Source organism: Nothoprocta perdicaria, unplaced genomic scaffold (genome assembly GCF_003342845.1).
Source record: "Nothoprocta perdicaria isolate Ctin4 unplaced genomic scaffold, notPer1 scaffold_26, whole genome shotgun sequence".
Lineage (NCBI taxonomy): Eukaryota > Metazoa > Chordata > Aves > Tinamiformes > Tinamidae > Nothoprocta > Nothoprocta perdicaria.
The window spans coordinates 3,905,998-3,928,866 of NW_020455488.1; the positions used below are offsets into that span (position 1 = coordinate 3,905,998).

Here is a 22,869-nt window from a genome sequence, read left to right on the forward strand (position 1 = left end):
GAAGAGGAGGGGGAAGCCTCTAAACTCCTCATTTGCACCAGCTGAATGCTAATGCAGCAAGTGCTGCTGCCCAGCCCACAGAACAAACTGCGGTGGGAGATGCATTTCATTAGCAATTCCCTCGCTGCTCTCCACTGAGCAGGGGATGTCTCGTGTCAGGTGCATTTGTGTCCCACATGCAAAACCAGCAGCCCCGTGCTCTATGTTTGGGAACTCAAGCTCCGTGTCTGCCCCGGGGTGGACCCTGGCCCTCGAGAGCCCCCAAACTCCTGCTCACCACAGCCCCCAGCCCGGGCTCTGCTCGGAGGCGGCCTGGCCACAGATGAAAAGCCCCAGGCCCAGCCGCTTTCAGGCTTTATAGTTTCCACAAGGCCGCGTTCAGACAGACTAAAAGCCCAAGTCACCAGAGCTCATGAACGGGCAGAGCAGCAGATGTCTCCAGAGATTTGCTAGGACCTAAACAAGCAACCGAAGGCAGGGGCTAAGGGGAATCTGGCCCACAGGTACACCATCTGACCTGCTTTTTTAGGTCTTTCTATCCCTTGAGTGACCCTCCACAACCACCTGACATCCCTCAGAGGTGACTTCTGTCAGGGTATTCACGCTCTTCTCCCAGCCTGAGCAACTTGCTCCTGGGAGCCCTTCCTCCTACAAGAGTGAGGTCCAGGCCAAAGGGTACTGCAGGCTCAGAGCAGCAGGGAACAGGGGATGGGAACAGTCAAGGCAGCTCTGACAAACATGAACTCAGCACTGGGACAACCATTACCTCCCCTAAGCTAGGCTCCAAGGGGTTGATTTCTGCACGAAAAATAAGTACAGCCCCTTGGAGAGTTAGGAGGAGCCTGTCTTTAATTGAGAACTCATGACACTTACCTGGGAGAGATGCACAGGATTTTAATAGAAAGATGCACAGGATTTTAATAGAGGAACAGGAGAAAGACAGCACATCTTATTTGGGAATGATCCCAAATCTCACCTATGTATTATTAACAAAACTGCACTTCACAGACACTTTAGCCCAGCTCTCTTGGAGGCAGGTTGTACAGATACAAGGGGAAAAAATCCACTTACTTGAAAATCTGACCGTAGCTGTTTGACTGGTGACAGCCCCTAGGGAGCTGTGGGACACGCAGGAGTAGTTACCCTCAGCGCTGGCCCGCTCAGGGTATTTGCTGTCTTTTGCCACAGCCTGGGATGAGATGAAGAGCGATCCATTGGGAAGCACGTGCAGATTTTCCTGGTCCACTAATGGAAAGCCATTCCTCTTCCACGTGATATTGATCACCTGTTCAACGGGGGCCACGTTACAGTCCAAAACCACGGCTTGGTTTGGCTCCAGGATCACCTTCGCAGGGCCTGCACTGCAGCCCAACTCCAGAGAATCCCCCTCCGGCAGCTTCCCTGCAAAACAAGACAGTCGGTTCCTTGGGGGTCGCTCTGCTTGGCTGATTCTGTCCCAGTTTTGCACAGCGAAGGAGGCACAGTTCTCCATGAGCATGGTCAGGGATTAGACAACTTAGCCTTGCTAGGTGATCAGCATCTGCCATGAGGTGAAAGACAAAAAACGTCTAAAACTGTGACCTGACATCTCCAAGTGTTTTATCTGATGGAGCTGAATCTGGAGTGAATGCAAGCAAGGTTTGCAGGAGAAAACAAAAGAAAAAGATACTGCAGCAGCAGAGTAACAGACCAGGCGAGCTCTGCGGCGCGTCTCACCCGGCACATGCCCTCCCTCCTGCAAGCAGAGGCCGGCGCAGTGACCAGCAGCCAGTTAAGTGAACAGGTCCCATCTTGGCCCCTCTCCAAGCCCATGCACTCATCGGAGAGCTCCACCTCCGAAACGAGGCTCAGCATTTCCTAAAAGAATATTGCCATTAATAAAATGCATTTGCTGTTAGAGTTCTCCAGAGACACTAAGTCAATGTTAGCTGGCAGCGCTGCTTCCACACACCAGCAATTTCAATCTCTGCTGTGTTCAAACCATCACCATCCACTCTTTTTATGGCTCTGCTCCAAATTATTTTGTCACTGCTCCAATCAAAAATGTTTCCTGCCTCTATAACAAGTTTATCAACACTGGATACGAACCACATGGCTCCCTGCCCGTCTCCTATCGCAGAAGGCTACAGATTAATTTTATAGGAATTCAAACACCCTATTAAACCTGCTACTACCTACTGCTGATAAAAGGGCTGCGTTTTAAAGGAGCGTGTGTTAAGCATGCAATTAAGGGCAATGACACGCAAAATTACACACGCAGGGGGATGGAATTATTTCGAATTGGGAAGCGCAGGTTCCCCCGTGGAAAAGGCCGGTCCGGCCACACGCGTGGCGGCGGCGCTACCTGCCCAACCTTGGGATGCTCCAGCCTGGCAGGTTGGCAGCGAGAGCAGCCGCGGGCGCAGCGGGAGACGTGGGGCAGCCCCGGGAACGCCGTGCCGGCTGCCGGTGCCTTCAGCGAGCTGCGAGCTACAGGCCAGCCCTGCTGCGCTCCGCATGGTTTATGGCCAGTGCTGTGGGACTGGCGACGATGGCTGGGCCATCCCTGTCCATCCAGGGGTGGGCAACATCGAGCAGGGGCTTGGACCCTGTCCCAAACCCCCTGACTTCCCAGGACACAAGGACAAGGTGGTTGCTCCCTTGGTCACAGCAGAAGGTCTGAGGAAAGAGTGCCCAGGGCTCTGCGCTCGCGCTGCCCTCCCTGCTCCTTCCTCCCAGGCACACGTCCCACACCAGGTGCTCCCGTTCCTCACTCCGGGCTCCCACGTTTCTGCCCTATTTTCCACTTCCTTCAGACTGTGATTCAATGGTGTCTTGCTGGAAACGCTCCCCTTCCGCAGGCGCAGCGAGGAGGGCGGCTGGCTGCCCGGCAGCAGCTTCCAGCGCCGGCACAGGCCCCTGTGAAGCCATGAGCGGCCTCTCCAATCTGGCCCTCCGCAAAATCAGCTCAACAGGTTTGCAGGGGAGTAAGGAGTGCCGCACTTTGCGCCACAACGAACAAATATATATATTAAACATGAAGATGTCTGTATAGCCCAAAATAGCTCCAAAATCAATCCCCAAAATATATACCCCAAAATATCCCCACAGTCAAAACCTGAGATCCAAACTTCCAGCAGTTCCGTTAGACAAAAGGGCCAACTGCAGAGCTGGGTACTGAAGCGCTGAGCTCACACGGTCCAGCCTGGTTTACGGCTCTCTCTCCTGCACCGAGAGAGGGGAAGAAAAACTTTTGAGGGAAACGCATCGGAAAGCGGCTCCTCACAGACAAGGGAACAGGCCCGTTAAGGTGACGAGGATCAAAGGCTCCTCCTCACCTCCAAGGGAGACCAGAGGCTGCTCCCATCATCAATATTCGGGGCACTCACTGAGCTGATAGCAACAATAAAATCCCGCTAGGTTTTAATAGGAAGAAGTCTCTTTTTTTTTTTTTTTTTATGCCTCCATGCCAATAAACACACATCTGCACAGCTTTGAAGTGCAATAGTCACTCCTTTCCTGCAGACATGTTCCTGCCATATTATCTATCCCAAAAGAGCAGAAAGCCTTTAGAAGCTTTCTTTAGATGTCCATCTCCAGGGCATCAACGTTTCTACTTGCAAACATCTACCGAAGTGCAAAGCTAAACAGTACCCACGCGATGGAGAGGGGACAGGATCGTATTCAAATCGCTCCCCTTTATTCCAGGGTCTCCAGAAGCACTTCTAGGTGAAGCAGCTCTGTAAGAAGGTTAGTTTGGAAAAGGCTGCCTTGGTAGGATGCATGGGACAGCCCGTCCCTGCTTCTCAGGGGGCTTCTAGCTGGGGCAAAGGAACCCCTGGACATTGGGCTGCTGTGGGGAGCACAGAGCTGCCCCAAATCCCTCCCTCCTGCCAAAGCCTCCCAGCCCCTGGGAAGGGGCCCTGAGCAGGGCCCAGGAGCCAGGGACGGCACTGCAAAGAAAATCCCAGCACAGCTCTCATCCCGAGATGTTCAAAGGTCTGTATAAACACTCCCTGATTAAGGAAGAAATACCTTCCAGGCCCTGCAAACGTGGGAGGAAGTCTGGTTCAAAACACCACACTAAATTAGCAAGCTTGACAATGAGACAAAAGCCCTTTCAAGGGAAGGGATCAGAACAGGGTAAAATTACTCCAAGTGAGATCAAAGACAAATGAAATCAGGAATGTTAAGTGCTTACAGAAGCTGCTATTTCCAACCTCCTTTCCCCATCGCGAGGTGACAGAAATGGATGCAGCCTGTTAAGCACGGGGCCACGCACTCGTGTGGGCTCCTGCTCCCCTTCACCCCTACCTGCCTTAGGGCAAGGAAGGCTCTAAGGATTCGGGAACGCGGCCACCAAGCCCTCCCGGATCAGCCCAAGGCAGAGGTTTCAGCTACAGACCTGTATGCACCAAGGAGCTGGGGAGTTTTCTTCCCTTTGGCTCCTCAGGGACGTAACTTCAAAGGTGAAAACCCAGTGCCAACAGGGAGGCTCTGCTCACACACTGCTCAGGCTGGGCCACGGGGTCCCATAGAGCTTTCCTCTATGGACAGCAACATCACGCAGTACGTTCAAAGTTCCAGGACAATAAATGTATGTGCGAATCCATATTCATATAGATATGCATAGACACCAAGTGCTCCGAGGGAATACGCATGGACTGAGGGGCAGAGAATGCCCTGAAAGGGAGGGCTGCTGAGGCTGCAAGTGAAAAGCGTTTTGCTTCATAGGACATTCTCTCCTGTGACCCGGGCTCTGCAGAACACTTGCTCTGTCCTCTGCTGCTAACACCAAGGCTGTACCAGGCATAAAAAGAGTACAGAAGGGAAAAAAAATAATAAATACACAAACACTCACTCCCATTAGCCATTCACCCACCTCTAGGGTTCAAGTCCAGCAATATATGAAAAATTCTTCTGTTGATTGACACAAAAAACAGGGTCCATGGGATGGATGCAACTTCTAACTTCCTTAAGGCCAAATCCTGTCCTCCATGAGAGCACAGTCCCTACCAGCAAGAGGCTGGAGTCCAGAATCAAACAAGAGTATGAAAAGCCCATGAGCCCAGACGACATCTCCCTTTCGGGAACGCGCGTCTCCATGTACTGCCAAAACCTCCCCTAGGGCCTCTCCTCCTCAAATGGAAGCTGGAACAGCCCAGCTTACCACTAAGCGCAGAGGAAAAAGCAGCAATTCTCTTGCTTTCCCACCTGCAAAACTATGGACAGCCATGGGAAGCGCGAGCCAGCAACTCAGCGAGATCTGATGGATTCCTGACACGGAATTACTTGGCTAGAGACAGGACCCTCAAAGCACTGTCTTCCCCTCCAAGGCACAAAGTACCACCAGCCTATCAATCCCTTGGGAACTTGCACTCCATGGCTGAGAAGAGCCCTGTCTGGTGAATAAACCCTTTCCCTTGCTCCAAGCTTAATACTTAGAAGAGGAGGAAAGGCCTAGGCAAGCAACACACCTGCTTTGGTGCAATTTTGGCCACGTCCTTGATCTCCATTACGCAGCATGTGCAAATAAAAGATTACTGTTCAACAAATGGCTTTGTTCGAAGAAGGAAAATTTGCCTTTTAGTGATGTTTTTAAAAACAAAAGACAAACAGGGCAGATTTCTGTATAAGCCAGCAGAGCATCCCCTGCCTTTTTCTTTGTGTCCAGCACCTCACTGTCCTAAACCCCTCCAAGGAACCCAGCCCAGTTAAGCAGCATTGTCCAGTCTCCATGAGGGCCACCACGTTGGCACCATCCAAGCCATGGTCTGCACTGACCCACAGCTGGGGGAAGGCCCCGTTTTCAGAGCCTTCTCTGCTAGACAAAGAGGGTCCCTCCCTCTCCCCAGGGCTCTATGAAACCACAACCCTCAGAGAGAGGAGGCACCCAGAGAGGCTGTTCCTTGTCTCAGGGTGTCACCATCCCTCTGCAACCCTCCCTGGCAGCTCAAGAGGCTGCAGGGGCAACGCAACGACTGGATGGAGCCGTGGCCTTGGAGCACAACCTGCTGACAGCTTCCAGCATGCAAGAAGCCACAAACACGCCCCAGCCCGAGCAAAGCAGCCCGCGTGGAGCCGCGGGAGGTGAGCACTTCCCAGCGAACGAGACACGCAGCTTCTCGGCTGACTCGCTTCCAGAGCTGACAGCGCTCGCAGCTCTTGGCAGCCAGCGGTTTTCCTGGGGAGCCGCTGTTGTGCCGCAGGTCCCGCCGGCTGGAGCAAGGCCAGCGCGCTTCCCATTCCACATCTGGCACTTGGCAAGCGGCTCGTGCACCTTGCGGAGCCACGGCCAAGGAAAAGCCCGCGGGACTGGGAGCGGGGCCCGGACGCGGCGGGTACCACCCTGGGAGAAGGGGCTGCTCTCCGCTCCACATCCCGCGGGAGGTGGCAGGAATTCAAGCCGCAGTTAAGCCTCGGCACTCCTAATTTATGTATTTGTTTTGGATGCTGCACTCGCAGAACTCAACAGCACAATTAATCTCATTTAATCAGGAGTGAACAGCACTGAAGAAAACTGGGAGTTATTACTTCCAAAGGGTTTTCCCGAGCTATCAGGGAGCCGACTACAGCGCTGCTGTTCTGCCAAAGCATAAGACATGCAATGGTCTCTGATGTTCTTCATGTGCTCTTAGCACCTTGGGAAATCTATAGATAGGTTCACAAGGTGTAACTCAAAGAGCAACTTTGCTTCAGCGTGTCCCTTCTGAAGCGTTTATAGGCCATATCTTAAAAAAAAAAAAAAAAAAAAAAGTGCCATTATCTAAAGCTGTAATTAAGATAAATAGGTTAATGACTAGACGCGGATAAAAACAAAGGCTGCCAAAGCCCCAGGATCACTGCGTATAAACATCATATCCCAGACAACAAGGAATCCAAACAGCCGAAGAGACAACTCGCTGATGCTCCCAACACCGACACCAAGTGCAGCTGGGGAGCCACCAGCCCACGGCCGAGGCCAGAGCAGGGCTCCCTCCTCCAGAGACCAACCCAGCAGGGGCTGCCAAGCACGGAGAAATACAAAATAATAAACACTTGGTGACTGCCAAGCAGGGATAAATACAGACCTGGTTCTTTGGCCCGAGTGTTGAGTTTCGGCGAGACGCCCGTTATCCTAAAGTGTTCCCTGCAAACAAGCGGTCCAGGAAGAATGAGCAAATCAACAGCAGTAATAGCACATTTGTTGTGCTGAGCTGTCAGTGCTGATCATCATGGGAACCTGCTTGGCTCTCATGAAGATCAAGTCTTCCTGCCTTGTGCTGTCTGTCCCCAGACAGGCCTTTGAATCAGCAACTGCAGCCTAAAGCAGGCCAAAACTAGGCTGGTTAAGCCAGGTCTTCCCCAGATCTGTTCCCCGATGTCTCATACCACCAAGGAGAAAGAGGAAGAGCAGAATGGGGCTGGCCCATCACTAGCTCTATTTGCACTGAGGGACATTTACCAAGATGTCAAAGTGACTCGAACACCAAAACTGTTGAAATTTGGCATTCCCACGTGCTGCCAAAACCAAGGAGGGCTGAGCCAATTCCTGCCCTTTCCCACCCACTCCTCTCCACGAATCCGACACCAAACAAACCTCAGCCTTTGCTCTGAAAATGTCTCTCAAGGGCCTTTCATCTCCTCACTATGGTTTTTCTGCTCTTAAAAGAGCCTAGGAAAACCATCCGAGACGATCCCTGCCGGAGCTGTTGTGAGCACGGGATCTCGGGACAGCGCCTTGGGCCTGCGCTCATAAACTTACAGTGTAGACGCAGATTAAAATTACAGGCCTGAACAAACACTGGAACAATAACACATCAGAGCACTGTAATTGGGCCCTGAAATACGCTCAGCGAAAAATAGAGACCAGCTGCAAGGTTGGAAATGCTCCTAATGCAATCCAAGGTAATTATTGGTAACAGACCATCAAACAAGTGCATTAATATGCTCGGATCGCGGGGAGAATCAGATGGACAGTCTGGCACAGCAGCTTGTACCTGCAAATTATGTAAATGCCTCGCGAGAGCAAAGGCCCCAAACTCCAGAAACACTAACTCTAATGAAAGTTATTAAAGGCTCTTTCTGTTATCAGCTGGTGTTAACATTGTAAGGCCCATTTGCGGAGGTAACTGTAATTGTGCTGCCGAGTAGTGGTCCGAGCTCAATAAGCCTCATATTTGCCATTTAAAGGCCGACATCAAGCTGAAATGACTGCCTCGCATCTGCATGATTTCACGACCACCATTCAAACACATAATGACTTTCTGCATTTTTCCCCACTGATGTTAGAGAGGAAACCCAGTCATCTTGCTTTTGTCAGATGCAGAAGTTCCTGTTTTTATTTCATAAAACACGTAACGCGTTTGATCTGCTAACATCACAGGACAGTCTGAAACAAGACCTCCAGTTACAATGTTATCTATTTTTGCACTTGAACCATTTAAGTTTAGCATATTTTTAGGATACGCTTTTATCTCTTGATGCTTGAGAACATGAAAAACAAGCAGTATGATCCAAGTTCCAGCATTGCGCCTCGTGAGTACAGACACCTAACAATAAACTAATATTATAAAATACAACACAGAGATTCTTCACTTACGGGCTAAAATTCTGAGTATGTTTTGTTAGCCTTTTTTCCCCCTTAGTGGCTTTGTGCACTTCAAATATACAAATAAAAACACACAAAGTGGCATAAAATTCAACTCCAATAGTGAAAGTCTCATCTGTTGAAACCTAAGCACTGGGAAACTAAATATATATATATAAAAATAATGCAGATAAATATATATATAAATATAAAATGCGTGTATATATAAATATATGTATTTTTGAGCCTCCCTCACTCGCCACATGGTGAAGGCCGAGATGCCAACGGCTGCCGGAGCCACCTGTCCCGTGCCAGGACATGTTCTGTGTCTGCAAGCGGCCGGGAACTACAAACACAACCTGGGGCACCCACAGAACCTACTTCCCCTTCACGGGCTCCACTCCCAGCTGCGTTGCCTGTTATTAAGGGGGAGTTTCGACACGGGGCTGATTGATGTGCTCTGATCAATACAAATAGCCAGGGGGGCCTCTGAAGGGCACGTGGAAGTACAGCTCGGCCATGATGTTTTTAAGCGCAGGATGCTGCGGAGAAGAGCAGCTCCAAGTCTCCGGAGTATTTCCACTATTTACACTGAAATCAGAGAATTAAAATGATATTTTACACTTAATGGTTCAAATAAGACCTGTGAAGTCCTTCTCTTGGTCCCATTTACAACATAAATGCCAGTGACAGAGCAGCAGATGGTCAGAAAAACTCCCCTAGAATACACAGGCGATTCGACTTGAATCTGTGCCCAAATCATTTAACTTTAATGGATTCTTTCATTAACAACCAAAGAAAGGGAATATGGTTGCCAGGACATTAAAATCACTTTTTCAATTATACTGTTATAAAATCGAACAAATTAGCTGTAATTCTTAGCTGAAGCCTAAATGGAAGCACGACTTTACGGAAGAAATGAAAATTGATTTGGATTAGCGGGCATCAAGGGCTTTTTAAAAATTAACAAGATTCTTATGACTTCATAGCCTGGCTGGATTAGCGGGAGGTTTCGCTGCCCGGTGCATGTTACCTGCCAGAGCCTCGCGGCTGCCTGCGCGGCCGTCGCTGCAGCGGGTTTTAATCAGACGGGGGAAGAGGCTGCAAAGATTGAGGCTGCAACCAAAGTTCTGGGAAAGGATCCGAATTCACCGTCTGCAGCTGGTGCTGCTGGGTCTTGGCAAGAGCTTGGGAAAAGCAGAACATCTAAGCTGGAGTATGATGAGTATCCTTAGGATAAGGGGAGCAGGCTGCATTATTTTGCTTGTGGGGGTCTAAGGGCAAGGCACAACTGCAATACACAGATAAATAAATAAATAACAGCCCATAATCTTTCCGACAAAGATCACAAACTAAATGCTGACTGTTAAAAACATAACAGGGAATCAGGGGAAAAATCATGAAGGAAAAGGGAGCTATAACACAAGGCACTAGATGTAAGGGAACTGCTACACAAAGCAAGAGGGTCACACTAGGAAGGAAGAAAAAGGTTTCTACGTTGTGTATTAGGGGCTTAAGGAAAAAGGCATTTACTGAGCACAGCTTATACTGATCCTACAAGCCCCGAGACCACAGGATAGATTTTGGAGCCATCCTCTAGCAACTTGCCCATCAAATATTTGCCTACATGTGCACATGACACTCAGAGCACTCCAGGAACCCGGGAAAAAGCTCCCCTGCAAGAGAAGGCTTGAGAAGAGCAACTGCTGCCCAGCAGAAGGGAGCAGAAAGGCAGAACAGGGGCTTGCACACCTGGGCTGGACAAAGCTCAGTAGAGGAGCGCGCTGATGGAGCCTGCTCTGCCCCTTCCAAGACGGACGGGATGTTCTAACACACACACACGCTTCACCCCGGACATCTCCGGGCGGGATGGAGCCGAGAGCACCTGCCAGCTGGCAGCGCTCGCCCGTCTGCAAGGTAAACACAGTGGAACATTTCAAAATCATTTTTAGGGAATCTTGCAACACCCAGCACTTTACATGGCCCCCTCCCCTTTTTAAGATCAGCATTTCATATTTAGTTATTTCCACTCTTTTAGTGCAACACAGCACTTGACAGTTTGTATCAGGAAAAGCTGACATGAAAAGTTAATCTTTCTTTGGACAATCCTGAATATGGCGTCTTTGACATAATCATCCTGACTTGTCGCCCTGTGTCGGGATTTCAGATATGCCATCGCCTAATGTTTTCCAACAAATAAAGAAGAGCTGATCTGTCCTAGTCAAGTGTCATATTGTAATCACTGTGGATTTCAATGTGCTTCTTAGCAGTTTTTATATTTAAGAACACACCTTAACCCAGAACCTTTCATGCTCCATGTGTCTAAAAGCTCTTTTAATGAGCTAAAAGTCAGGGGACTCCTTGGTTTTCTACTGTAACTAATAGCCTAGTAGGGTAGCAATTATAGAAGCAAATGTAATATTCACAAGCAAGAGGTTCATCTCACCTAGAGCAGCGGTCTCAAACATGTGGAGTTAGAACAGGGTAAGAAAGGAGGTCCCCAAATGACACTATCACTGACTGTGATCTCTCAGCAAGGCAGAACAGGCTTCTGCAACTGGTGCTTTAAGGTGAAGGTGACTTAAGCAACGTTGTCTTTCCTTGCCACTACGTAGGAGCTTGTACATGGGACGTTCCTGGGTCTCCAGCAGCAAAGGCTGGGGCAGGGAGGAGCAATTTCCAGGTAAAAGCATGGAAAATCCCCAACCCAACCATCCAGCACAGATAACACCTGAGAGGATGGGTCCTTCTCACACCGCTCCACACACCACCCTGCCCATCAACTGTGGCTTAAGGGCTCCCTGTGGGGACTCCTGAATATCCATTCTATTATCTCCGAGAAGACACTTACTATAATTATTAGTAACAGTTATATAACTATTATACATGTCAACAGAATATCAACATCCTCGCTACAGAACACTCCACAGAATTAACGAGATCTTAGCCAGGAGACCAGCCTCTGTGACATCTTGCGGATACTTATTTCTAAGCAATTCAGTGAATTCAGCATGTGTAAAGCAGGCAATGCACTGGGATGTAACTAGTTTAATACTTGTGAGGCAAAAAGACACAAATGCTGACGAAGGGAGGCCCGAGCCCTGCTCGGGACAGCGTGGAACAAGCTGACATGCGTTTGGTTCTGCTCCCAGTGCAAGCCAGCTCCCACTGCCCTGTAGTCCTAAACACACGGGATGTGTCCCCAGGCACCTCACACACAGTGATGGAGACCAGGAACAACCGAGGCAACATTTGTGTTATTTTGCAGCCTACCTCTTCTAGCACAAGCCAGGTGACGTGGCAAGAAGGGAGAGCTTGCATTATTTCAGTAGCAGATCCTAAAAGCCCTCATACTACTGTAGGAAAGTCAAGAGAAAAGTTTTTGCAGACTGAGGGTGGAGAATTCAGCCCCAGAAAAGTTAAAATACAAAAGCAGCATCTGCAACTCACCCATGAGACCCACGGTGCACAACAGCGTCAAAATTACACGCACAGAGGCCTGATGCTGCCTCACTGAAAAAGCAATCCCGGCTCCTTTCTGTTGGCAGATCCTATCTCTGTGCATGCTCCTCCTTTTGTTCTTTATAGGGTATCTGCATGGAAAGGAGAGCTCCATTTCTCAGCTGCTCTTCTCCTCCCACTGCTTACTCTTCCCTGGCTGGAGACAGGAGACACAGAGAGCTGTTAACATGCAAATAGCCTCGAAGGGCTGCAGAAGGACAGGAACCAACTCCAGCTGGTCTCCTAGGACCCCTACTAAGGGGGTGCTCCATGTGCTTGGAGAACATCTCACCATCTTATAACTTAGCTGAGAGCGCTGCTGCGTAGAGGGGAGCATTGGCTGGGAGATGTGAAACACCCTCCACAGAAGGCAAGTGTTTTACCTGGAGGCCATGCTGCGAACATGCAACCACCTAGGACCAACCACCACCAGCCTGGGAAAAACCCTGTGAGCTTTTGGTCTCCCCACATTCAGCACAAATGTGCAATTTGGGAAGGGGAACCATCAATGCGAGATTCAGACCTCTTCAAAAAATGCAAACCAAGACAAACCAGCAGCTGCGGGAGCTCCACGTTCTGCTTTACCCCCCAAACCTCGCCAGGACTTTTGCTCTTTTGTAGCCGCATCAGCGTCGTCGCAAGCGGTCGGTTCCGCGAGCAGCTCACCCGGAGCGGCGGCTGACAGCGACCTGCTCCGCAGCTCCAGCCCGCAGCGCGAGCCAGCCAGGGCTGTCAAAGGGCAAAGAATACGCTCTGCAAACAAAACCTCTTTGTTCCTCTAATTTTGTTCCAGTTAAGTCAGTTCAGCTGTTCCATATAACCAGTCAAAAAAAAAAAAAAAAGGCATTTCCCAAAATATTTTAAGACTTCAAAGTTGAAGGTTTGATTTTGGCAGTTTTAAAGCGTATAGCTTCTTAAAAAAAAGATTTTTTTTTGCATTAAAAATAAGGTTGTTTTAATAATTTAAACTTTAAAACAACCACTGCAGCTCTGCTTTTATCATGGGTTCAATTAAAATGTTGTTTCTTGAAGACAGCTAACAGCTTCTGGGGAAAAAAAAGGAAAAAAAAAAAAGAAGAGGGTGTTTCACTGAGAGCCCTTTCAATAGAACCCGCTTGTGAAAATTTGGGATTAAAAACAAACTCCAAGTTTGCTGGCAAGCTTAAAATCAAGAGTGTTTCAAATTGGCCCAAGCTGCTGCACTCAAAACTCCACAGCCTCCAATGGACGCATTCAAAGATAAACAAATAAGATGAAAAATAAAAAGAAAAAATAAAGAGATTATGGTCCCAGTGTCCCAGACCCCCAACTCCACCCATGGCCACGGTGGGTCTGCGCACTGGGATGCTCAGCGGGCACCAATGGCACTTGGTGCAAGGGGGGACCTCTAAATGCTGGGGACAAGGTGGGAGGTGGCAGCAGGGACAGGGAAACATCATTGAGCCCTGGCAGCGGGCGGCTCGGAGCCGGGAGCAGCCTGTTCCAGAACAAAACCTTCCTGCATAGCCTAGGCAACAGACCTGACCTTTTCTTCTACAAAAACCAGTCGGCCCACGAGCTGAGCTCATTAACATGGCAGATCTGCCCCTTGCAAATGTTTTGTTAACAGTCTCGGGGCCAAACCTGTTTTGACGACGCTTCCCTGCTGCCAGGAAAGTGCGGGAACAGCTTGGGGACGAGACCTGTGCTGAAACCCAACCTGCCTGAACTCTGCCCGCGTAACACGAGCTTCGCACCCTCGCGCTGACATTGTCACCGCACGGAGCGGGAGCCAGGCGAGCAACCCGCACCATCACAAGCCAACAAGAAGGAGCTGTAAAACTGAACTGGCTGCTCACAACGGTGCTTCTTTGCAAAGCTGCATCCACATGGGTCGTTTCAAAGAACACCCAACTCCGAGGGCTCCATGCAAACAGCGCCGGGGTGTCCGAGCCCAGGCAGCTCCGCGGTGCCAGCAGCACAGGCTTTAATCCCATCATTTTGAGGCCAAAGCTCCACTCACGCAGCTCACAGTGCAGCCCACAACCAGCTGTGTCAGCACAACCGACTGAGTAGGATCAAGCCGCTGTGAGGAGGGAGCTCTTAAGCCCGGGATGCTGCCAAATGCTTCATATCACAGCCCTGTGTATCTGCATTTCTGCTCCAAGCCCCATCTGCAGCTTCCCATCCATGTAAGGAGAGGAAAGACCACTGTCCATTTGCTCAACACATCTCAAGCGCATCCAGTTTCGAATGGACTAGGTGGTAAAACTCCCAAATGAACTAGGTGGGGAAGCTCCTTTTCTCAGTGCAATTCTGAATTCCTATCGGGGGGTAGAGAGGATCAGAAATGGAAATATCTGGCCTAGCAACTCAATGGGCCGGTACAGGACATGCAGGCAGCCCCACCGCCTCTCCAGGAGAAACACAAGCACTTGACTCTTCTCTCAACTCCCTGGGAAACTCGAACCTGCATTTCAGAAAAATTACCTTATAAAGCAGGTCTCCAAACACAGTCTCCGTTAAATCACTTAGCAATAGCTCATAAGGAATAAAGTACCTTCAAAACACGGTTACATCCTGTTCCAGGAGTCTTAATGGGCCGTATTTTTAGCCCAGGAGCAGATCGAAAGCCAGTGCAGACACACTGCTGTACTAAAGCTATGTCACTGCAAAGCTATTACAAGCCACAGTGCTCCTTGCAAATAGAGTTTCTTCCACAAGCCCAAATAAGCTGCTCTAAGATTTTCCAGGGTGCATATAGGAAAGCCAAAAATAAAAAAGTAAATCATGTTAAAATCAAGATCCAAGAGAAAGAAACAAAGAAACACAGGAGTTTGGTCCTCGGCCACTCGGCTAATCCCAATGCCACAAGGGGCAGGAGGCTGCTCACCGGGCACAAAGTCCCTGTGCTGTGTCCTGCTGCAGGGAAGTGCCCAGCACAAGCAGGGAGGTAACTGGCTCCCAGTTACCAGAGCAGAGAAGCAGAAGCAGCAGAGGGAAAAAGGTCCCAGAGCAGCAGAAGGATCCCAGCCCGCCTGCAGCCACAGCTATTTTAAGAGCATCATTCCCAGTGTAATTCCCTGTGCTGCCAACACCTGGAAGCACAGACACGGAACAGAGACAAGGCCAAACATCTGGCACCTCAGCCTGCGGCCCAGTGCTCCCTGTTGCACGTGGTTTAGCCCCAAAGCTCGAGCCCTGGCCTAGGTGATGTGCTCTGGCTGTCCCCATCCCAGGCCCATGAGCTGCTCTCTGGCCGCTCCTTCCCTGCCCAGCCAACCTGCCACCTGGAGCAGTTGGAAAGCACAGCTAAGGAGAGACCCTGGCACAGCAGCAAGTGCTCTTGGTGCCAGGGGAAGGCGCTGGAGAAGCAGAGACCCTTGCCTAGCTCAGAGGGGCAGCAGGTCACTTGGTTGGCTTTCAGGCTGTACACAGAAACTATGAACATCTCTATGAAGAAAAACAAATAAATCACTCTTTTCTGAAAATTGCTCCCCCCTGTTTAATCCTGGAAGGAGCTGGAGTAGGAGAGCACCCCCACTGTCCTTATCTCCCTCCACAGAAGGGAAAGAAATTGCCCAAGACCCTAAAAGTGGCTCCTCAGCTGAATGAGCTCCAGAGCCACCTCAGGAAGGACATGTTTTCTCCCACCAGCCCAAGCCGTTCCTATTTGGTATGGGATAATAAGCAGTTAATACAGAGCAATCATGCTATTACGTCGTTGTTTTACATGGCTATAATTTAACCCCGTTCATCACTGTTTGCTTTTACGAAATCTACTCTTGAAAGGTCTATAAAATTATAAACTCTTGCTCCAGTTTGCCAACAAAGACGTGAGCAGGGATTATGTGCACGCACAGTTCTCCCTTCTAGTAAACCACATGCCCAACTAATAAACACTGGCTTATAAGAAACATCTTTTGTTTGTTGAAAGTAAGTGACACGTGGGCATTTTAAACAAAAAGAAGGTGGGAGGCTGAGGGGAATGAACAGAGCAACTCTCAGCAGCTCTGTTTTCCAGACCAGCTGCTATCTGGAACCACAGAAAGGGAACACGATACTCGGGATGTGCAGGGATTACTCAACTTTGCACACCCTGCCCGCAATCAATGTTCTGGATATTCAAGCCATGGGGAGCGTTATTAGGAGTAAACACAGCATGGCACCAAGAGCCCTGTCTGCAGCCAAAGGGCGAGCAAAGCTGCCCACCTTGAGCACCAGGATCCCACCTCGGCAGAGTCTCCCAAAAGAGGTCACAACTGCAGTCTTGGGAACATCCTGCTTGGATTTGTTCCTAAAGTTAATTTGTGAAATGGTTCCACGCAGCCTCAGCAAACATCTCCCCTTATTTGTCACCTGTGCCCAGCTCCTGTCACCAACCATCAGCAGCCCCTGGCACGTGGTCCCTTCCAGAGATGCCGTGGGCCACGCTAACGAGCCTGCAAGTTCTGAGTGGGCTCCATACTCCATTACCCCCAAGCCACAGCTCCTTTCACAGGGCCAGTCCTGCTCTGCATCCCTCTCCTGTTAGGAGGAAAATGGATAAAGCAAAAATGAAAAAAAATCCAGCTGGCCAAAATCCTGCATAGCAGGGGGTGCTGGCAGTTGTGTGAAGGTACCTAAAATTTCCTGCCTAACAGTATTATTAAAAATGTCGCACACGCAGAAAACAAGTCCCCCAGGGACAGGAAAGGATGCTTGTCCAAATGTCACATTTCACCTACACTCATCTTAATCTGCTTTTACAGTTGTGATGACAAAGAAGCCTAGCCTTGCAAGCTAGGCCTTTCATGACCACCACCCCAAAAAGGCGTTGATAAGACCTAGCGTGGGGTCCCAAACTCCGCAGCTTCGGATCCCTTTTCCCAACTGCCCTGGGCACCTGCCCAGCCAGGGGACCCGCACCCGGCCCAGCCAGCCTGCAAAGCCAGGAACAAAACCTCCGCACAAGCCCTTTCGTGGGGCCCTTTTTCTCCCACTCCCCTACAACTGGTACAATACCTAAGCGCCCCTGACAGCGCATGGATTACACTGCTCCTCACAACACAAATAAGAATTAGGCCAGAAATTTTCAAAGCTCTGCTGCTGCTCCTAGTAAAGAGATTCTGCAGCTCATCTGGAAATAAGAAAAGGTGGGTGGAAGGCAGGTAAAGCCCGTTCTCCATCAACAGCCTGAAATCACTAACTGTAAAGCCATCCACTAAATGTTTGGGTCTAGCTCCCTTTGCAGCAACTCAGAAGTCTGTATCTGGAAACAGCCCCTCAGGAAAGAGCCAATGACCCAACATACTCACGGCAAAACCCAGGCTGCGGGAGGAGAAATGACATGTTCATCAGTGACAAGTCTTTTGCCTCATTGTGCCCTGGCTTCCCCTTCTGCAAAATAACACCCCAGATCCCACCCGTACACTCACCTGAGGAGCCACCTGCCAAGGAAACCTCAGAGAGGCCTCTGCACGAGTGACACTGCTCCAAAATAGAAAAATTGCCCCATAGAGCCATGGGAGCAGGACCGGGATATGTAACTTGCCGCTCCGAGAGGACAAGAACCAACTCTCCCACCCGCTGCGTGGTTACAAAGTCACCTACACCAAGAAGCAAAGTCAGGTTCCTGCTATCTCTGTTGCCATAACCTGCTCTCTCATTTCCAAGGTAATTGCACAAACCGCGAATTAATGAGAAATAATGAGCCAGCACACAGGGGAAGAGGAGACAATTCAGAGCAGCAACAAAGAAAACTAATGGGAAAGCAGGTTTAAACAGCTCCCCGCGGGACTGCCTCAGCCTGGGGCCCAGCACCAAAGCTGCCCATGCCCACGAGTTCCGTCACCCTCACAGCGTGACCTCCGGCAAGTCACAAAACTGCTCTAAGCTCCTTGGCCTGCTTCGGAGCTGCCGTCTCTAATCCTGGCGGCGGGGACGACATCTGGCTCTGTCTGAGCTCTCCTGCCTTTTTGTTATCGCTTAACCCCCAAAGGCCCGTGCGTTATCACGGGCCAGGCGGCCTCGCTCGGGAACGGCAACTATGAGTGACGCTCTGGAAAGGAGGCATTAAACAAATAAACCACCAGATGCTGAACTGTGAAGTCCAAGAAGCGCCCACAAGTCAACGGGGCAGTGATCTTACAAGGACCTGACCATGGTGGGATCTCGTACCCTTCTTGCATAGCTTGTCACCTAGCTGAGTTTTAAAGCCAGCACGCACCTGCAGCCTGGAAATTCAGCTTTCCCTGGAAAAGCAGGATGAGCTCTGGTGGCTCAGCAACCAAGGAAGCAGTTAGAGCAAAACAACATCCCTATCTTAGGGCTTCTGGGACACATTGGAAGATAGGGGAGCAGAACCTTCTGCTGAAGTTTGTTAGGACAGAGAATCAGAAGAAATTTGTCCTCCCACTTCCAGATTTAAACTTACTCGTATCACAACGAGTAAGTTTCTCACAACGAGAAAAATACCATAGCCCCAGGTCCAAAACCCCTTGTACTTACTTAGCTGTTCAATTTTCCAGCACCTACAGAGCATTTACCAACTGTCAGCACAAGTTTCTCTTGAGAGCACATAAATCTTTCCCTTTCCAAAGCTGCAGCCAGTTGAAACCCGACAGTTTAAGGACAAAGCAATAAAACGACTGGGTCTGCTTCCAAACTGTGAAGGACACTGGGACAATTCCTCTCCAGCATCCGTGGCAGCTGTCACACCATCCTGGGGCCTCTCCTAAGACTAACCCTGAATCAACAGGGTTAGTCTTAGACAGGAGCATTTCCCCTAAATTCACTAAGATTTGAGCAAAAAGGCCCGAACCTCCCAATTTATCCCATAGCGATGAGAGGTTTTCCTCCTGTGCGTCCTGGATGAGCAGCACAGGTGGAGGCTGCTCAGGACCAAGGAACACAACACCATTTGTTATAAAAAATAATTTATTGCTGTCAATCTGCACTAATTGCTGCTACTCTTAATATTCAGCACAGGAAAAACACCCATCTTCAATCACACAATTTGGGGATTCTCTATTACAAGGATGAGGAAAATGGTAACGCAATATCCCTTAAAATGAAACCAGCTCTTTGAAAAAGGCATCTTCATTCTCATGTTCAGGTCAGTAACAGCCCTGCAAAATCTCCCTGACTTTATCCAACTTTTACTACAGCTGAGCAGGGATTAGCATTAATTGAGCCCACTCCATATTAGCCCAGGATTATTTGTTAGTCACCAGCCTATAATCACTTGCACTTTCCAAGAGCAACCTTGCGCACACCACTCAGCCTGCGGAATCACCCATGTCACTTTTTTTTTAATGGCATCTACATGGAAAACACACATCCACACCCTTGCCTTCCCCCTTCCAAAATACTCAATTAGTTCGGCTTAAGAAACACCATAAAAATTAATACTGTGAAATTTCCAGTCTAACAAGTTTCTGGTGAGAAGCAAATATGCCCTATGAGGACAGACATTTTTTTCAAACCCATAAACTTTAAAAATACACAAACAAGTAATCAGCTCTGAAGAGTCTGCTTTTATAGACCTGCACTTACCACGTACACATCTCTATATTCACCAGACACATGCCCAGCACTGATGCCCCAAGACAGGCCCAGGTGCAGCCACCTAACGCATATTTCACACATCTCCTCTGCCGTCCCTACCGCACATCATTTGGACACCCCTACCACTTGTGCTCAGTCCCTCAAATAGGACTTTTTACTCTGCTGCTTCTCCTGTTTGGATGCCTGCTCCAAAGACTCCTGTCACCTTTCCAGGGGGTGACAAGAGGCCACCCAACAGGGCACAGGCACCCCAGAAAAAGCGAGTGCACCCACTGCTGAGCGAACACTGGCCTTGGATGTCACCCACTGCTCCAGGAGAGCCTGCTCAGAAGAGCTGGCCAGAGGCAGGAGCCATTTACACTGGGAATAATGACCATGTGGGGCAGGAGAAGTGGCAAAGGGCAGAGGTATCTTCGCCCATACCCTTCACCCACATGTGAAACACTGATGAAGCTCAGGGCTGAGATGTGCTCTGCTAAAATCCACTGTAGGACTATGACAGTCTTCTCCTGTGCCAGTACAACTGCAGTTCTGACCTGTGATGGGATGACTCCAACCTTGGAATCTCGTTTCTCTTCAAAAGCCACATGGAGGCTGCCCACACGTGTCCCACCCTGATTCAGCCCCTGGTTTCCTGCACAGGAGAGCCCTGCTGTAAAAAGCAATCCCTGCCTTTCACACAGCTCCAACATTCACCAAAGAGGCGCTCCCAGAGCTGAGGGTTTCTCTGCCTTTCCCTGAGCTTGGCTCTGGTTCAATCACATCTGGAAACCCATATCCAGCAGCAGCCAGTGGAGCCAAAAGGCAGCTCCGAACTGAGCTGCAGGGGAGCGGGTGCCCGTAGAGACTCACAAGCTCCAAAACCAGGCTCCAAAGCCAAGGATTTGAGGGAAAATAACCGAGAAACTCGCTTTGCTGAGCAACACCTAGCTGCGGGGAAAGCAGAGCTTTTACTTAAAAGGATATTGGGTGCAGAAGGCTAAGGGACAGAAAACATCCCAAACAGGTGAAAGACTCCAGGACCTCCAGGTAGTCAGCTAGGTAAAGAGCAGGTTAACGGGAGACTTGATCACACACACGCTCCCAGCGAGGAGGGCCGCAATTGCACAGGGCTTGTCACACTGGTAGATGGAGGTACAACTACAAAACAGTTGGGTAAATTCAGACTGGAGGTGAGCTCATGTTAAGGAGTGAGGATATCAACACAGCTCACTGAGAGATCCACCAGGCACTGTGAAATCATTGAGGCATTTCTCCTAAAGAGATGCTCTCATTTCAACACAGCCACTAAAACCCAGGCAAGAGACACTGAGATTCCTTCAGCCAGGAATGCAACAAACCCCTCTAGCCTTAAACCTATGAATCTGCCCAAGTGCCTGGACGGGTACAAAAAAACAATCAGCAAAAAGAGTTATTTGACTGCTCAGCCTCATGCCTGGATGCTGAAGCGCTGCTGAGGTCTCTCACCCCACACTTACCTCTCTCTGCTGCTAAAGAGAAAACGTTGGCAGCAGCCACAAGTGTTAAGTAAATGGGAAGCTACTCCCTGCCAGCAGCAGGGAGAAACTTCCTTCTTTCCCCACTCTGCATGTAAAGACAACGCCACAACAGTGCTCAAGGTAACGGTGCTGGCCAGATTTCCAGCTGGGGGACTCTTGAGGAAATCTTGGGATAGCAAGGCTACTCCTAAGGACTTTCTACGGAAGGGTGACATTGGATCTGAGGAACACAGGGCTCGTCCCTCGAAGGAAGTTCACTGCAGAGAGAAGACAATATAAGGGGGAAAAAGAAGTTGCATTTATGTGACCTAGGACAAACAGAACTAAGGAGTTTTGATCAATATTTTGGTTTCTCTGACAAAAGCTGCAATCAGCAGTGATACAAACAACTAGTTAGCAAACGGAGGAAGGGAGGAATCAAATGAGAGTTTGGAGACCCTTATCTTTCCATCACAACAATTGTCACCAATGACAGTAATTTGCATGGCTAATAGGCAGCATTATGTTTACAAAATCATTCTTGGGAGGGAGAAATCTAAACAATTTTTTGCCAACACAGCAAAGGAAATATTGGATCAGATGGTAGGCTTCTTTTTCCCCTTTTATCCCGCATGTGCATCTTGCCAAGATGCCTTGGTACGCGCTCACGCACAGTGCCTTTGCAAGGGCTCCACAAGCAGCTGCCAGATTCTCTCCATTTTTAGAGGCTTTGCCAGCAGTGGGGCTGGTAGGGCACAGAAACGCACTGCAACTGACCCCATCTCTTTGGGTCATTGTAACAGAGGACTTCAGGTGTTATCATCTTCAAGCAGCACTGATGATTCCCAAAAGATAAGAGAGAAAAAACAGAAAAGAGGGATAAAGATTTAAAGATTTCCAAAGAAACATAAAAGCCTTCTCAGTTGCAGTAACAACAAATCAATATACATTTGACTAGCTTATTTTAATAATGTACCACAACTACGTACCACAATTCCTTCCCCCCCTCCCCGGAAAATACACGTACCCAGTTTGGTTATCAGATTCAACCAAGAAGCTGAGAGGCAGAGAGAGTTTTGTAGTAAGTGCAGAACCTGAAGTAGTTTTAAGCCTTTTAAGCAACACTGATGCTTTTCAAAAATAAATAAAAGATATCTTGGAGCCCTGGGTGCACAAACAGCCGGGTTTTGCCAAAACCCTCAGTGGATTCACAGAGCCCAGCACAGGAAATCCATCCATTAAGCCCTGACCTCTTTGGTCGCACCAGTTAACTTGATCATCTATCAACAGCCAACACAGAAGCTGCCGAGGCCCTGGGCTCCCCAGCACAGCCACTAACAGGACCTTCTTCTCGCACCCTGACCTGTCACCAGGCTGCATCACTTCTGCATCCCACCTTGATCCGTTTCTGCTCCAAGCCCTGCCTTGCCTGCACCTCTCCTCAGGAAAGCTCTATTTGAGCCATTTAAGGTCTCAAATCCCTACATTTACTGAGTGCAGATTCACCCCGGCTCCACATGGAGAGTGCTCAGAGACCCAGGTAGCAAACACAGGTGTGGGAGCAAGCCAGGGTAAGGGAAAGAGCCACATTAGAATCATTTTCATGTGCTTCACGTTCATGCAATCAAGACAGATGCGATACCTCCACGTGCTAGATTTTAACTCTCCTATCAGCGTGGGGCAGCAGCAACCTCTGGAGACACCTGATTTCCTCACCATGAAGCTGTCCAGGGGACATCTGTCACCTCTGCCAGCCGCTGCAAGGGACACAACTTGGCCCAGCCAGCACTTGACTCTTTCCCAAGCTCACAGTAT

At 49.4% G+C, this 22,869-nt stretch overlaps 1 protein-coding gene across 1 annotated transcript in view; it reads right to left on the bottom strand.

Annotated features, from left to right (window-relative positions):
• The window catches only part of IGDCC4 (immunoglobulin superfamily DCC subclass member 4), a 72,951-nt gene that overhangs the window by 44,738 nt on the left and 5,344 nt on the right, over positions 1-22,869 (bottom strand). Inside the window, exon 2 of the mRNA XM_026040578.1 lies at positions 1,072-1,401. Within this exon, the coding sequence (XP_025896363.1) occupies positions 1,072-1,401 (330 nt within the window). The remainder of the gene's footprint in view (positions 1-1,071; positions 1,402-22,869) is intronic.